The sequence below is a fragment of the Euprymna scolopes genome, chromosome 35, assembly GCF_053919585.1.
Source record: "Euprymna scolopes isolate OS-2025 chromosome 35, ASM5391958v1, whole genome shotgun sequence".
NCBI classification, from domain to species: domain Eukaryota; kingdom Metazoa; phylum Mollusca; class Cephalopoda; order Sepiida; family Sepiolidae; genus Euprymna; species Euprymna scolopes.
The window spans coordinates 32,167,172-32,185,482 of record NC_136516.1 but is presented as its reverse complement, the minus strand read 5'-3'; the positions used below and the strand labels follow the sequence as shown (position 1 = coordinate 32,185,482).

The 18,311-nt window shown below is 29.9% G+C and overlaps 1 protein-coding gene across 1 annotated transcript in view; it reads right to left on the bottom strand.

Moving 5' to 3' along the window:
* Positions 1 to 18,311, bottom strand: part of LOC145259795 (rotatin-like) — a 149,247-nt gene that overhangs the window by 78,636 nt on the left and 52,300 nt on the right. Inside the window, exons 19-24 of the mRNA XM_080117560.1 lie at positions 15,889 to 15,986; positions 13,394 to 13,523; positions 11,301 to 11,397; positions 9,020 to 9,085; positions 5,825 to 6,031; positions 3,013 to 3,240 (exon numbers count right to left, since the gene is read on the bottom strand). Of these exons, the coding sequence (XP_079973686.1) occupies positions 3,013 to 3,240; positions 5,825 to 6,031; positions 9,020 to 9,085; positions 11,301 to 11,397; positions 13,394 to 13,523; positions 15,889 to 15,986 (826 nt within the window). The remainder of the gene's footprint in view (positions 1 to 3,012; positions 3,241 to 5,824; positions 6,032 to 9,019; positions 9,086 to 11,300; positions 11,398 to 13,393; positions 13,524 to 15,888; positions 15,987 to 18,311) is intronic.

The following is an 18,311-nucleotide window of genomic DNA, read 5'->3' as shown; positions in this document are numbered from 1 at the left end:
TGTGTACATTTCCCTACAGAATATCTCTGTCAATTTTCAGTCTACAGACTCTAAATTTGATATACAGGGTATTGAGAGATTTGGGAAAATCTTTGTGTTTGGTTTTCGGCCAGAAATTTTGCTGTTAAAGAGTCAAAGTTTAATAATTAGACTTTTTAGAACTCTACCAAACTCCTCCGCCAATTTTAGGTCTAAACACTTGAAATTTTAGATATAGGTTCTTTGGACATGGATCTAACTTAATAACTTCATTTGAGCCCAAAACAATAAATTTTAGGGGGTCATAATATGGGTCAATGTTAAAAAAAATTGACCTTTTTTTATTTTTTATTTTATTTATTTTTTTTTTTTTGCTCAGCATACACCTCCAAACACCTGGGCAACGCCGGGCTGAAATGCTAGTATATCTATAAAAGTGAACGTGTCTGTGTGTGTTTCTGTGTACACTTCCCTACGCAGTAACTCTGTCAATTTTAAGTCTACAGACTCGAAATTTGATATACAGGATACTGAGATTTGGGAAAATCTTTGTGATCGGTTTTCAGCCAGAAATTTGGCTTTTAAGGGGTCAAAGTTCAACGATTTCACCTTTGAGAACTCTACCAAACTCCTCCGACAATTTTGGGTCTAAACACTTGATATTTTAGATATAGGTTTCTTGGACATGGATCTAACTTAATAACTTGATTTGAGCCCAAAACAATAAATGTTAAGGGGTCATAATAGGGGTCAAAGTTTAAAAAATTGACCGCCTTTTTTTTTTGTTCAACATACACGTCCAAACACTCGGGCAACACCGGGCTGAAATACTAGTATATATATATATATATATATATATATATATATATATATATTGCACAAACATACATCCACCAAAAAAAAACTATTTAACCTGTTAGGTCACTCATTGAGCTCAGGTTAAACTGTTTTAAATCAATTAAAAGTGAGTTGGTAAAGTCTGTTAGACAAAAAAAAAAATAAAAGGTAATGGTGAATGAAAGGATACAGGAAGTTTTAAACACACCAGAGTTGGTACATGGGTCTCTCAGTTTGGCTATGGAAGAACAGAATCGATACAATTTTCAATTATATTTTATGTTCATTTCTTTTAACTTTCTTATAATAAAATATATAAAAATAAGTAAACTTTTTTTTATCAATTTAAAATGAATATATATATAAAATATATATATATATATATATTATATATTTTTATATAAAAATATATATATATATATATATTATATATATATATATTTATAAAAATATATATATATATTTTTTTATAAAAATATATGTATATATATATTATATATATATTTTTTTATAAAAATATATATATATATATATTATATATATATTTTTTTATAAAAATATATATATTTTTTTATAAAAATATATGTATATATATATATTATATATTTTTTTATAAAAATATATATATATATATTATATATATATTTTTTTTTATAAAAATATATAAAAATAAAACTTTTTTAACAATTGTTTTTTTAATTTTTTTAATTGCATATTTTTTATGCGATTAAAGAATAGAAAAAATAATTGATAAAAACGTTTACTTATTTGTATATATTTTCTTATAAGGAGGCGAAAAAAAAATAAACATAAAATATATTTGAAAATTGTATCAATTCTGTGCTTCCATAGTCAAATTGAGAGATCCGTGTGCCAACTTCCGTTGTTTAAAACGTCCTGTCTCCTTTTATTCACCACTAGCAGGGGGTACCCGCCGTTGCCTGGGTGTTTGTAGGTGTTTGTTTTTGGGTAAATAAAAACAAAAATTGTTGGTTGTTTTAAAAAAAAAAAACGAAGCCTTGACGCGCAGTTGGAAAATAATAAAGTGTGAAAAAGAAAACATGCGACTTGGCAGGTGCCCGTTTTTGTACGAGTTAATGACGTCAACTTTGAGTGCGAGACAGTGTTTTATTTACCGCAAGTCTGTTCGCTTCTTTTTTTTTTATACGAAAAAGCTTAATGCACATGCGGCGACCGAAAATTGTTGAATATTTATCTTTTGAAAGTCGGGCAAATTAAATAGACAGGCGACCCCGGTTGTTAACTCGTAGATATTATCATTTAGGCGTGATATAAAAAGTTTTAAAGAAGTTGTGAGGTGACCGATTGGTTCTCGGAAAAAAGCCTTTCTTGGACATACACAAAAAGCGAACATACATGCATACACACATTTTCGCTTTTATATTCATAGATTGCCAAATAAAAAAAAAAAAAATTAAAAATTAAAACTTAGTCTTTCTGTTTGCTACATAATCCCTTTTCTTTCAATATATGAATTAATATTACTGCTTGTGGTGATATTCCCTTTTGTTTATAACAGACTATTAAAATCGTTTTATTCTTTTCTTTCTTTATAAAATTCAACTGTTAATAAACAGTGACAGAGAGATGGGGGTCGACAATATATCGAGAAGAGGAGAGGGAATACTCTTACTGTGTGTAAGAGAGGGTGAAAGTGATAAATAGTAAATGATCACTTGGTCAGTTATTTGTACATTAGAACTAATTGGAAAAAAATGGAAGTTTTTTTTTTCAAACATAACTCCATCTCAAAACTGAGGAATATTTTAGCATGTATTTTGTGTGATCAAAATCTATAGAAAAAAAAAATGAGATTAAAAACCCTGATTGCCAAATAACTTGAAATTGTGAGAAGAAGTTTGACAGTTTATTTGCTAGACTATTATGATTGCCACAAGATTAATGAGAATTATATTTATGTATTTGTTTGAAAAAATATGAGCCTTAAAGAGAAGGAAAGAAAAGAGAAGGAAAGGAAAAGAGAAGCAAAGAGGAGAGAGAGAGAACATGGAGACAGAATAAAAGAGAGGAAGAAAACAAATAGAGAAAGAGAGAGAAAATTGAGAGAGAGAAAAGGATTGAGAGAGAGAGAAAAGGAGAGATAAAGAGAGAGAGAGAGAAAAAGGAAACTGAAAAAAAAGAGAGGTTGAAGGAAAGCAAATGCTTAAATCTTACCGACACAGTGTATTTATCCATTCAAGTCCGTTCAGTATGGCACAAACTGGTTTCTGATTGCCTCCGGATGACACCAAATAAATAAGGATTTGGTTTAATGCTTGAATGACCGCTTGATGATTTGTGGCATTAGTAATGCCATCAATAGCCAACTGAAGACCAGTGGGAAGATGTGTTCGTTGGAGCAGAATAAAATCAATGGATGTCAGATGCAAGTGCTGTGGATAACTGTGAAAAAAAGAATTAAAAAATTTTTTTTAAATAAAAATAAATATTTCAATTAAAAAAAGAAAAACACACATTTAAAAATGTAACAAAGTTTATGGAATTGCTTAAATCAAGGAGAAAGTGTAATGACTAACTCAAAGTTTGTACATGGTTATATATGCGCATGTTAATAATCATCCTGAACCTTTTTCAAACAGATTGTTTACTATTTTGCACTTTCAACTAGCAATATCCGATGTTAAATTCGACACACTGTTGTCAAAGCTCACTACTCTGGAATACAAAACACTGCTATCAATGCTCTCTAATTCGAAATCTGTCAAAGCTGTCCATTCGAAAATCTGTCAAATCTCTGTACTCCTACACACTGCCATAATTTTCACACTTCCTGCTGGTTCATAAATGTTCTGGAGACGCCTACTAATTAACATAGGTGGGTGAGTGAGATATATAAAGGTATCAATCACCAATACCGGAGGAGTCCGGCAACGACTGTCAAATAGGCAAGATGCCTATGCTCCAGCCAGTAAGACATGCAACACGCCACCTGCCGGAATATCTCCAACTGAAGTATATCTGAAGACATGTAAATATGTATATAAGTTTTCTTCCTAATATATTATTGTATACCTTTACTTTCGTGTTCTTGTTAATTATTTGTGCAGACACAACAATAAAATATGCTCAAATATATTTTAATTCATGCAGATTTCGTATTTATTATTATAGAGCCAACTGCATTTTATTATCATTATATATATATATATATATATATATATATATAGTCATCCACATACAGTACTGTTTCGCTGTTTCACAGCTCATCAGTGCGGCTAGACAGGCAACTACCTCAAGCCAGGATTGAAACCTGACCGTTTATACGGCAGTCAAGGCTTCTAACCATTACGCTATTGGCGGCTGCTTGAACGAGTAGTGAGTTTAACGATGTTTTGATATCGTCCGAAATACCTCCGCTCGATTTGTTTACACAAAGAGCGTCGCTTATATGCTAATGGTAATTCGTTTTTCACTTCTCAATATGCTCAACTCAAGGTGAGGAGCACTATAGTCATCCACATACAGTACTGTTTCGCTGTTTCACAGCTCATCAGTGCGGCTAGACAGGCAACTACCTCAAGCCAGGATTGAAACCCGACCGTTTATACGGCAGTCAAGGCTTCTAACCATTACGCTATTGGCGGCTGCTTGAACGAGTAGTGAGTTTAACGATGTTTTGATATCGTCCGAAATACCTCCGCTCGATTTGTTTACACAAAGAGCGTCGCTTATATGCTAATGGTAATTCGTTTTTCACTTCTCAATATGCTCAACTCAAGGTGAGGAGCACTATAGTCATCCACATACAGTACTGTTTCGCTGTTTCACAGCTCATCAGTGGGGCTAGACAGGCAACTACCTCAAGCCAGGATTGAAACCCGACCATTTATACGGCAGTCAAGGCTTCTAACCATTACGCTATTGGCGGCTGCTTGAACGAGTAGTGAGTTTAATGATGTTTTGATATCGTCCGAAATACCTCCGCTCGATTTGTTTACACAAAGAGCGTCGCTTATATGCTAATGGTTATTCGTTTTTCACTTCTCAATATGCTCAACTCAAGGTGAGGAGCACTATAGTCATCCACATACAGTACTGTTTCGCTGTTTCACAGCTCATCAGTGCGGCTAGACAGGCAACTACCTCAAGCCAGGATTGAAACCCGACCGTTTATACGGCAGTCAAGGCTTCTAACCATTACACTATTGGCGGCTGCTTGAACGAGTAGTGAGTTTAACGATGTTTTGATATCGTCCGAAATACCTCCGCTCGATTTGTTTACACAAAGAGCGTCGCTTATATGCTAATGGTAATTCGTTTTTCACTTAAATACTGAAAAGTCTTGCCCAGTCATAAAATATGTTTAAATATGATATTTTAATTCATGCAGATTTCATATTTATTATTATAGATCTGATTCTCTATGGATTATTATATTGTACCCAATATATAGTAGTGGCTGCCAAGCATGCCCCTTTTGTAAAATATGTTTAAATATATTTTAATTTATACACATTTCATATTTATTATCATACAGCTAATACTCTATTGATTATTATATTGTACCTGATATATAGTAGTGATTTCAAAAGTTACTTTTACTATATATATATATATATATATATATATATATATATATATATATCAGACATTTAAACCTTATACTTTACCAACATCTGAGGGAAAATGTGCTGAACATTACTACCGCCATGGTGCATAAAAAAAAAACAAAAAAAACTGTATTTCCTGATGAAGATTCTGTTATGAATTGAAATATTGAATTTAATTTAAATAAATAAATATGTTTTTTTTTTTGAAAGAGATTCTGCACTTGCTTCGTCTTTAAACGGTTAACTTTTTTAATTTTGCATATATATATATATATATATATATATATATATATAACATAGCAAAATAAAATGTAGTAAAATCTTAATCCATTAGTGTTGCCCCCTCCGTCATTCCCTGAACTGAAATGCAGAGATGCGGCCAACCAGCCGAGGATAAGATAATGATCTGAACTTACTCTGGTTTGTTTTCATCAGTCTTCTTCAGTGAAGAATTCTTCTTCACGTATTCCAAGAGACCCTGGATACCTTGATGCCATGCAAAATTCCAAGCAAATCTCATCATATCGCTACAAGCAACTGATGTTAAACCATTGCAGACAAAGGCAGGATTCAGATTCGGACTATTTTCATGATACAACGGACATTTGTATGGCAAATAGTACCTAAAAAGAAAAAAAAAAGAAAACATTTTTGTTGAAATAAGAAAAAAAAAAACAACAATAATAAATATCACATCAAATTTATTATTAGATTAAAAAAAATTAGATTTTAGAAAAAAAAATATTAGATTTTTTTTTTAAAAGTATTAGATATTTTGAAGACAAAATATTACATATATTGTTAAAAAAAATATTAGATATATTGTTAAAAAAATATTACATATATTGTTAAAAAAATATTACATATATTGTTAAAAAAAATATTAGATATATTGTTAAAAAAAATATTAGATATATTGTTAAATAAATATTAGATATATTGTTAAAAAAAAATTACATATATTGTTAAAAAATATTACATATATTGTTAAAAAAATATTACATATATTGTTAAAAAATATTACATATATTGTTAAAAAATATTACATATATTGTTAAAAAATATTACATATATTGTTAAAAAAATATTACATATATTGTTAAAAAATATTACATATATTGTTAAAAAAATATTACATATATTGTTAAAAAATATTACATATATTGTTAAAAAATATTACATATATTGTTAAAAAATATTACATATATTGTTAAAAAAATATTACATATATTGTTAAAAAAATATTACATATATTGTTAAAAAAATATTACATATATTGTTAAAAAATATTACATATATTGTTAAAAAATATTACATATATTGTTAAAAAAAATATTAGATATATTGTTAAAAAAAATATTAGATATATTGTTAAAAAAATATTAGATATATTGTTAAAAAAAAATTACATATATTGTTAAAAAATATTACATATATTGTTAAAAAATATTACATATATTGTTAAAAAATATTACATATATTGTTAAAAAATATTACATATATTGTTAAAAAAATATTACATATATTGTTAAAAAAATATTACATATATTGTTAAAAAAATATTACATATATTGTTAAAAAAAATATTACATATATTGTTAAAAAAAATATTAGATATATTGTTAAAAAAATATTAGATATATTGTTAAAAAAAAATTACATATATTGTTAAAAAATATTACATATATTGTTAAAAAATATTACATATATTGTTAAAAAATATTACATATATTGTTATAAAATATTACATATATTGTTAAAAAAATATTACATATATTGTTATAAAATATTACATATATTGTTAAAAAAATATTACATATATTGTTATAAAATATTACATATATTGTTAAAAAAATATTACATATATTGTTAAAAAAATATTACATATATTGTTAAAAAAAATATTACATATATTGTTAAAAAATATTACATATATTGTTTAAAAAAATATTACATATATTGTTAAAAAATATATTAGATATATTGTTAAAAAATATATTAGATATATTGTTAAAAAATATATTAGATATATTGTTAAAAAATATTACATATATTGTTAAAAACATATTACATATATTGTTAAAAAAATATTACATATATTGTTAAAAAATATTACATATATTGTTAAAAAAAATATTACATATATTGTTAAAAAATATTACATATATTGTTTAAAAAAATATTACATATATTGTTAAAAAATATATTAGATATATTGTTAAAAAATATATTAGATATATTGTTAAAAAATATTACATATATTGTTAAAAACATATTACATATATTGTTAAAAAAATATTACATATATTGTTAAAAAATATTACATATATTGTTAAAAAAATATTACATATATTGTTAAAAAAATATTACATATATTGTTAAAAAATATTACATATATTGTTAAAAAATATTACATATATTGTTAAAAAATATTACATATATTGTTAAAAAAATATTAGATATGTTGAAAAAAAAATTCGATTTTTGGAAGATATTTATCACATTTTTTAAAAAAGAAAACTTTTCATAAAATATACCAAATCTTTAAAAAAAAAAAAGAATATTAGATATTTAAAAAAAAATTATAGATCTCTTAAAAATATGATTAGATTTAAACAAAAACTTTGCTCTTTTGATAAACAAATCTGGGATCTTTTGATAAGGAAATCTTGGAATTTTTTTAGATATTTAAAAAAAAAAATTGGAATTTGTTAGATATTTAAAAAAAAAAATTGGAATTTTTTAGATATTTTTGAAAAAAATCTGAGATATTTAAAAATAAAATTAGATTTTTAAGGAAAAAATTAGACCTTTTAACTAAAAATACATCTTTTGAAAAAAATGATAGATATTTAAAAAGAAAATGTTAAATATCTTTATGAATACTATTAGAATTTTTTAAAAATGTTAGATCTGTTTGAAAAAATAATTAAAAATTATATCAAAAGATCTAATAAATTTAATCTTTTAAAAAAAGTTACATCGTTTGATAAAAAATATTAGATATTAAAAAAAAATGGATCTTTTTAAAAAATACTGAATCTTTTAAAAATATATTAGATGTTTTAAAAAAATTAGATGTTTTTAAAAATATCAAAACTTTTGTAAAAAATAGATTTTTTGAAAAAAATATTAGATGATATTTTTTGAAAAAAATATTAGATCTTTTGATAAAAAATATTAGATATTTTGAAGAAAAAATATTAGATTTTGGGGGGAAAAATAGATGTTTTATTTAAAAATACCAAATCATTGGAAAAATACTAGATATTTAAAAAAAATGTTAGATATCTTCATTAATACTATTAGATCTTTTAAAAAAATATATTAGGTCTTTTGAAAAATATATTAGACCTTTTAAAAAAATTATATCGTTTGCTAAAAAATATTAAATATTTAAAAAAAATAGATCTTTTGAAAAAAATATTAGATCTTTTGAAAAAAATATTAGATCTTTAAAAATAAAAAATATTAGATCTTTAAAAATAAAAAATATTAAATCTTTTGAAAAAAAATTACATTGTTTGATAAAAAATATTAGATATTTACCCCAAAAAAATGATATCTTTTGAAAAAGAATTTATTAAATCTTTTTAAAAAATAATTCTTACCTTTGACAAATTGCAGCAGGTAAAGAAAACATGGACGACTGTTTTTTCTCTGGTGATTTCTTATAACTGTGAAAAAAAAGAAAGAATATGAAAAAGAATTATGGTGAGATTTGGAAACTGAAATATGTTTGCAAATGTACAACCACTCAAACTGTTTATTATTTTTTTATTTTTATTATTATTATTATTATTATTATTATTTTTACTTTGTATCAAGATAAGAATGCTAAAAGTCTTAAAGACAGGCTTAGGTCTGATGACTTCAGAAGAAGATTGGATCTGAAAGGTATAAGCAGATGTGTGCAGAACAGGAGACTTTGTTGATATGCCCACATTGAATGAATTAGGTTAGTATATATAGAACAGCTGAGGGAGTAAGGGAAGGTCAAGAGAAAAATTACAGTTATATCTCATAGGATTAGCGAATCTCTCGACAGAGGCAACCTTTCTAGGGCAATTGCTCTTGACATATCAAAGGCCTTTGATAGGGTATGGCATAAAGGTTTACTTCACAAGATCTCAAGCTATACCATAGCTGGAAATGTCTTCTCAATTATTAAATCATTTCTCTCTGACAGGTTCATAAGAGTAGTAGTTGATGGGCAAAAATCAGAAGCTCACAGTATAAATGCTGGAGTCCCTCAGGGGTCCATCCTGGGCCCAACTCTTTTCCTGATGTACATTAATGATCTTCCAAATCACATCCTTACATCATTCGTAGACATTTTTGCTGACGACACTACCATCTATGGTAGCACATCTAAGACAGTAAACGACCAAGTTCTCTCCGATTCTCTCTCCTCTGATCTTGATCACGTTGTACAATGGGGAAAGGAGTGGCTGGTTACTTTTAATGCATCTAAAACCAAGCTTCTATCTTTACATCATCAACATTCTGATTCCCATCTGGCATTAATTGAAATGAATGGCTCTCGTCTTGGGGAGGCCTCAAGTTTTGACAGGCTTCTGGGCTTGACCTTTACTCCTGATCTTAAATAGAATACGAACATCAAATCTGTTGCCAAGGCTGCTGGAAAAATGGTGGGATCCTTCTATCGATCCAGTAGATATCTCACTGCTGATGCAATTCTCTATCTATATAAGAGCCAGATACGTCCAAGGATGGAATACTGTTGCCACACATGGGCAGGAGCTGCTAGAAAAGACTTGTCCTGCCTTGATAGGGTTCAAAATAGACTTTGTGGCCTGGTGGGAGATGTCCTTTTCTCTTCGCTGCAACCTCTATCTCACAGAAGAGATGTTGCGAGTTTGTCTCTGCTTTATCGTTATTTTCGTGGAAAGTGTTCAACTGAGCTTCAATCTATGGTCCCCCCTCGCCAAACTTTCACAAGAAACACTAGACTAGCTGAAAACACTATCAATAATTTTCCCCACTCTTTATCTGTACCTAAACCTAAACATAGATTCCATGATCAAAGCTTCTTTCTTAGAACTGCACGCCTGTGGAATTGTCTTCAGTTTTCCTGCTTTCCAGCTGTCTATAATATGGTTGTCTTCAAGTCCAACGTGAACAAGTTTCTGATGAGCCGTTCCACTTAAGTTAACAAATTTACCGAACTTCCATTACTATCGATTACTATATTGTCCTTTTGACTACTCTACACTCTTTAACCCTTATCCTTGAGTGGCCTATCGGCCTTGATAAGTGGTGACGCCTATGTAAAAAAAAAAAAAAATGGTTATGACTAATTATTTCTTACTGATTCCTATTTTCTTTTTACTATCACTTATATATATACTACCTTCTCCTATTCATGCATGCTTATATATATATATATATATATATATATATATATATATAATAAAATATATTTGTAGTCATCAACATACAGTCCTGTTTCATTGTATCACAACTCATTAGTCTCATAACGACAACCTCTAAGGATTTTTCCCTGAGGATAACAAAAAGTCACAGGGAGCAAGGTCTGGGCTATAGGAAGGGTGTGGAACTGTCTTTATGCTCATCTTGGTCAAAAAGTCTGTGACAAGGATGGAGTTAGGATTAACACCCTTGGAACAAACTTTGCGCAAATCTACTACATCTTCAGTTCCTCTCAAATAATTGTGTGTACAGTCCCCACACTGACATCAAACTGTGCACTTATTGTCTCTATAGACAAACGATAGTCCTTATCCATGAAATTCTTTATTTGGCCAATCAACTCTGGTGTTACCATGATATTAAATGTTAAAAAGTCAATCGAGTTATAACTGAAAATTAATGCAAAAGAAAATTTTAAAAAACTAAAACAAATCTGACCTCACACTTGAAAGAATGACTTCGTCAAATACTAGAAAAGTGAAGATCTTGGCCAACTCAGATTTGAGAGGCTCGTCTTTATGGTGAAGTAAGGCAACTGAAAAGAAATTTAAAGAAATATTTTACTTTAAAAAAAAATGTTAATCTAAAAAAATGTTTATTATAAAAAAAAAAATTAATTAAAAAAAATGTTAATTTAAAAAAAAAATGTTAATCTAAACATTAAACAGTTTAAATAATACATCAATGTTCTTTAAAATGTTTATTATAAAAAAATTAATTAAAAAAAAATGTTAATTTAAAAAAAATGTTAATTAATAAAAATGTTAATTTAAACCAAAAATGTTAATTTAAAAAAAAAATGTAAATTTAAAACTAAAAATGTCAATTTAAACCAAAAATGTTAATCACAAAAAAAAACAAATCTTTCCAATGAACCACCAATAGCTATGATAAATAAAACCCTCATCGTTCAAACTCCTCAGCTTACCATTCACAGGCAACATGAATTGGAACAAATACATTGAGGACATTGCCAAAGCTGCTGCAAAGAATATGAGCTCCATCTACCATGTTAAAAAATTACTCACACTTGAGAGTACTTTATATCTTTACAAAACCACAATTTGATTGTTGTCACATCTGATCTGAGTAAGTTTCTTGCTCTCAGAATGGATCCAAAAACATTCTCCAATCTCCCGCACTATTGACTAAGCTCCAACTTCTGTTCCATCACTGCAATGTTGCATCCCTGTGTGTTTTACAGGGTGTTTTAATGGAATGCGCTCCAATGAAGTAGCACTTGTGCCTCCCTCAGCATAAATACTCCCGACTAATCCAACAAGTAGCATAATCCAACCCCTTCACGATTGAGGTTCCTAGATGCCTAAAAGCCTTCTACTCTAATAGTTTATTCCCTCAGTAGACCATCTAAGATGTGGAGGAGATCAGTTGATGACAACCTGTTCTTAGCATGCAACACAAATGAAATGGGAACAGATATAAGAAGTTGGGAGTCATTCACGAAACGTCTAATCTATAATATAAATCTCACCTGTCTGTTTAAATGTATGTATATATCTTTCGACAGAGGCGACAGATTTTCACGAATTCAGTATCGTTTTGAAGCTTGACCCTTCAGGCAACAAATATCGAAAAATTGGCTAAAAACATTAATTCCTTCACCCTCAACTGGGCACTTTTCTACAGGGAGGGGTAACTTTTTTTGCCAATATTTTTTAAAGTCATCCCCTCTTTTCGATTGACTAGCCTTAATTTAAACATTCATCACTTCTAGTTTGGTGATGAGTGCAACAGCAAAGATGTCACTTTTTTTTTTCACGTCATTTTCCTCCTTTACAGTATGGGTTCAAGCCTGCCTGCCTGCCTACTACCACTTTTTTTGCTCTCGCAATTTTCTTTTTTTTTTTTTGGCTCAACCAACACCCTTACACACACCTCCACTTTCTTTTCCGTCTTCATGTCGTGAGTTTGAACCTGTCTGCCTTCAACAATTTTTTTTTTCCTCAACACACACACCTACAAACACCCGGGCAACGACGGGTACCCAGTATAAAACACAAAGTCAGAAAAAGTAGAATAAAAATTTTTTTTTTTTTAATCAGTTCTTGTCTACATTTCCCATATTAAAAAGAAAATATATAAAAAATCTGTATGATGTACATAGTTATGGTAAAACAAAAATACCATATTCCAAAAATCACGTAAATTGAATTAGTTTTATTTTTAAATTAAAAAAAAGTTTTTTATGAGTAACTAAAGGCTATCTCATCCACCATTTTGAAAATGATTAAAAAAAAAAAAGAGAAAAGAGAGATAACTCAACAACAATTCAAAATTATAAGATGAAATTAATGTAAGGCCAACAAATTCCTATTAATTGCTAAAAAGTTACGTGCTATTTAAAAATAAAACTATTTGAGCAATTTAGATGATTTTCGGAATATGATATTTTTTTGTTTCATCACAAGTACGTACATCATACAGATTTTTCTTTATTTTTGTTTTTCAATATTGGGGGGGGGGGTTTCTGGATAAGAATCAACAAATAAAATTTGCTCAGATCACCTCACCTCGAATCAAGCAGTAATAAATGTCCGCTTGTTGGGCCAATTTATGCCTCAACGTGTTACTGTGTTGCAACAAAAGAGACAAAATCGAGATACAAGACGGCAAAAAAGTTTGGCAATTACTGTCGTTATCCTGCAATAAGAAACAGTTTAAATAATACATCAATGTTCTTTAAAAACAGGGAAGAATAAAAAAAAACAATAAAAAAATTTATAAATATGGAGGAATATAAAAAGGCTAAGAGCAATGCAGAAAACAGACAAATAAACAAAGATCTTGTAGTTGTTTTTGTGAAGTCACCACTTATCAAGGTCTGAAGGCTACTCTAGGATAAGGGTTAATGAATGTACTGTGGTCACCAGGACAACAGCGCAGTAATTGTTAGTGTTGGAAATTGGATAGAATGTGATTATTTAAAGGGGATAGTTCAACAAGAATTTTTTTACATATGACTTGAAGAGCAGAACAGAGTTCCACAGGCGGGTAGCTTTGTTCATGGAATGTGCATTTAGATTTAGGCATAGATAGAGAATCGAGAAACTTGTTGTTAGTAGTTGTAGCCAGATGAGTATTTTTTGTGAAAGTTTGACAAGGGATGGACCATAGATTGAAGCTCAGTCAAGAACTTACCACAGAAATAACGATAGAGCAGGTGCACCTTGTAAAACTCAGGAAACTGTATGAAACTTAAAAAAAGAACTCTTTATTTAATCCATAAGGGTAGTTTGTACTGATTTTGTCAGCCATGACACGGTAGGAGTTTTAAGTAACTCATGATTGTATTCATAATATCACTTGTGGATTAAACTTTCAACCTCCAGAATACTGTCGAGGTAGGGTCACTTAAAATTGATTGTTAGTCAGCATTTATATCCATTACGCCACAGGTTCTTATAGATGAAATAAAGGGTTTGGTTCAAAATTTAAAAAATAGACGGCCAATTTCAATAAGACGCATTAGAAGAAGATCCGAGTTTACTTTAGCCGAAACGTGAGAATAACAGTCAAGATGAGAACACTAGTCAGAATAATCCAACAAATTATCAATCCTCATCTAAAAAATTCACAAACTATAAAAATTTACTCGTTGAAAAATACATTGTGTAGATACTAGTGATTGGACAATTTCAATATAATTCCCGATTCCGTACTAAATTTCCAATTCTGATACAATTACCGATTCCGATTCTTTATAAAGATCTAAATATGGAACTCTAAAATTGCTATTTTTCCTCCATTTACCATAAAAACACGTGTTAAATGTACAAATATTTTCTCAAACGTAAAAACACCTTTGTGGTTGATGATCTATAAATTTTAGTTTTATTAGTAGTTTAAAATCAATAAATATCTATTACCTATATATTAATATGATAGCGTGTGCGTTATTTTCTGTGTCACGCTTACATCCGGGTCATTTAATTGTTATGTATTTCCATTTCTTGTCATAAATAATTTTACCAAGAATTCTTCATAAGTTTTGGTTTCAGTTTTGATTATAGCTGATGGCACTTAAGTTATCTATTTTTTAATAAATAATTTTACCAAGAATTCTTCATAAGTTTTGGTTTCGAATATAACTGATGGCACTCCAGTAATCTATTTTTTTTATAAATAAAGGTAGTGGGTTTAGTTCACAAGAGAAGGCCAAGGATAACACGGAAGGGAGTGATAAAATGGACCAGAGCAAAAGAGGGATAAGTAAAGACCTGGGCAGAGATAGTTTACATTGGAGTTCATTTTTTAAAGCTGTCCAATACATATAAATGAACATTAAACTGATGATGATTGCTATATGGGTCTGACTTTAAAAATCCAACAAGATAATTTTATATGCTAAAAGATTCCTTTATTTTTTTATTTCATATTAGTTCTTGTTCATAATTTCTCCTATATTAAAAACAAAAATAAAAAAAATGTATGTATCTAATGGAACAAAAATGTCATATTCCAAAAAACAAAGTGATCAAGTTGATTTTTTTTTAAATAAATAAATTAAATTTTATAAGTAAGCAAAAGGAACCGTCTCGCTTCACCATCTTAAAGAAACAAGGGCATATAACTCTACAATAATTCAAACTTGCAAGATTGACTTTTTAACGATTAAGATTTCCCTTTAATCCTCTTAAATAATTTTAAAAATGATTTTCTGGTGCTTGTTTAGAATTAAACCTATTTTCTAAACAAAAATACAAAAAATCTAAAAAAAACCCAACTTTATGATATAAGCACTCGTCACGAAATGAAGAGGTCATATTCTAAAAATCACAGGAACTGATCAGGTAGTTTCTTTTTTAAGAAAATCAAATTTTATGACTAGGTGAGACGTTATGTTTTGAACTGCCATGTTTAGTAAATCAGGGGCAGACAACTCAATTCGAACTATCAAGATCCAAATCAGTCTTGTAATGGGTATTTTGTTTTTTAATATAGGATGAATTCTGGGCATTTTTTTCAGGATCAAATAAATCTAAAATAAGCAAGTAAATGTTTTTACATTTTCCGGATCCTGGGGTTTAATAATGTAATTTTGAATGTGACTCAGAATAGTTTCAGTGCCTCCCATTTCTTGGAAAGATGGATGCAGATTCTCATCTGAAATACAGAAAAAATAGGAAGTATTTAAAAAAAAAAAAAAAAAAAAATGAAAGTGCTCAGAATCATTGGCCTTGCGCAATACAAGGGCAAGTAAAAAAAAAAACAACAACTAAAAATGAAAATGATATGAAATTAAAGCTTAAATGAGGTATGCAGCCATGGTTCCCTTTTCCTTCATCTTCTATTCTGGCCATGTCATCGTCTCTCACATTGCCAAGGTGCCGAGCACAGCAGTTCAACAGGTATAAAAATACAAGCCGAGAAACAAAAGAAAACATAACCTCCAACACATTCTGTAGATATCGGTGGGGATTTGGATGTGTATGTGACACCCTCTAAGCGCTAACATCCACATCTTGATCGTCTTTGTTATTAGTTTATGTCAGCTCATCTTGATCTGCTCCGAGCCACAATCTGCCACCCACTGTTCCAAACAGGAAACTGCTCTTAACCGTCACAAACTTAAAACTGTCTGTAAACTGTCCCTAGTCATCATAAACTGTAGCAAAACTAACTATAAATATATTGACTTTTATGTCTGGTACCTTGTCTCCATTACTTCTAAAACTGCCCATAAACTCTAAATATATTCGCCTTAATATCCGATCTTTTGTCTCAGTCACCAGTCACAGCTTGATTAACAATCTTATTTCAGCTTTTCCTTCTGTTCCTTGGTGAACAACTACCTCCATGTTATCTTTCTACTAACCTCACTTCCTATACATTTGCTTATTGTTATGGGGTTAAATGGTAATAAACGAAAGAAACACAGGACTTTTTAGGAAACGAACATGTATTCACATAGATTACAGGCAAAGACAGATTGAGAATACCATTCCTCAACTGTGGTGGGGCGTGTGCACATGACCGCCTTGGCCACGTACCAATCTTAGACTCTGGACATCAGTACTCGATACTGGAAGTGACACCACCAGATCCCATGGAGGGGCGTCTCCAACACTTATCAACTTATTTCCTCTTTTTCTTCACTTTCTAACATTTTGGGGCAGGGGACACACTAGTGATGTACTTCATCTTTTCTATCCATGGTATCCTTCTAGACTGAGGCAATTTTTATTTTTAGCCCAATCCAGTGTGCCTTTTTTTTTTTTAGGGATCTAGTATTTCTCCACCTTAAGAGCCAATTTTTTGTCTATTTCTGCCCTCCGCGGAAGGCCTCCTTTCACTTAGCTGTCTATACATTTTCTCTCATCTCCTGCCCCCACTATGTTGATTCAAACCATTTCTACTATTTCTTAATGTCCATGAGCATTCAGAGAAAGAGTGAATCTCTCTTTTCATCTAATTTACATAGTGCATTAATGCACACCGTACACACAAATGTAAATTAGGTAAAATGATAAGACTCTTTGTAACATTGTGGATGGACGTCTGTCGCAAAATTTGCTCCCACTTCTAAAAATATTCATAAACTCTAAATATATTGACCTTTATGTCCGATCTTTTGTCCCACTCACTACTACACCTTGATTAACAATCCTATTTCACCTGTCTTTGTGTTTCTTGGAGAACCACACACAGGCTCTTTCAGTCTTTAACAGACTATGGATACCCATGAAGGGGTGCCTGTGCGTGAAATTTTTGCGGCAGGAGGTGCGTAATCTCCAACCACACCTCTCCTGAGTCAACGTTGGTAAATACTAGTGTCAAGTGAAGTGAATGTACCAGACGACTGGAAACAAATGCTGAGATAAGCAGAGAGCACATACAGTGCCTAGAATTCCCAAATGGTCATCCATCTAGTACTAACCAGGCTCAATGTTGCTTAACTTAACCGGTGTATCAACGTGATTATGCCGTATAACCACTTGGAGAACCACTTCCTCTCCTATTACCTATTATCTTTCTACTAACCTCACTTCCTATACATTTGTTCTGCTTATCAACTTATTTCCTTTTTTTTTAATTTTTTTAAATCACTTCCTAACACTTTGTGAGCGGGTATCCATGGTATGGCATCGTAAATTCCTTCTAAACTGAGGCAATTTTTGTCCCAATATGTTGTGTGTTCTTCAAAACTATTAACTACTTCTTCCTTTGTCCCAGCTCATGTTACTCATTGGTTTGTCTTCATCAATTCGCTGTTTAGATACCTCATTGCAATATAGATTCACATTCCAGTAGCTTCTTTTCAAGAACTGCAAACTTGTGGAACTCTCTTTCTGCTGACTGTTTGCCTTCTACCTATAGCCTCAGTCTTTTTCCAAGAGTAAGGCCAATAGGTATCTTCTGTTTCTCTAATAATCATCTTTTGTTCTAGTTAGTTCTTTATACCAAGTGGCTTAATGCCTTGTCTGGAGC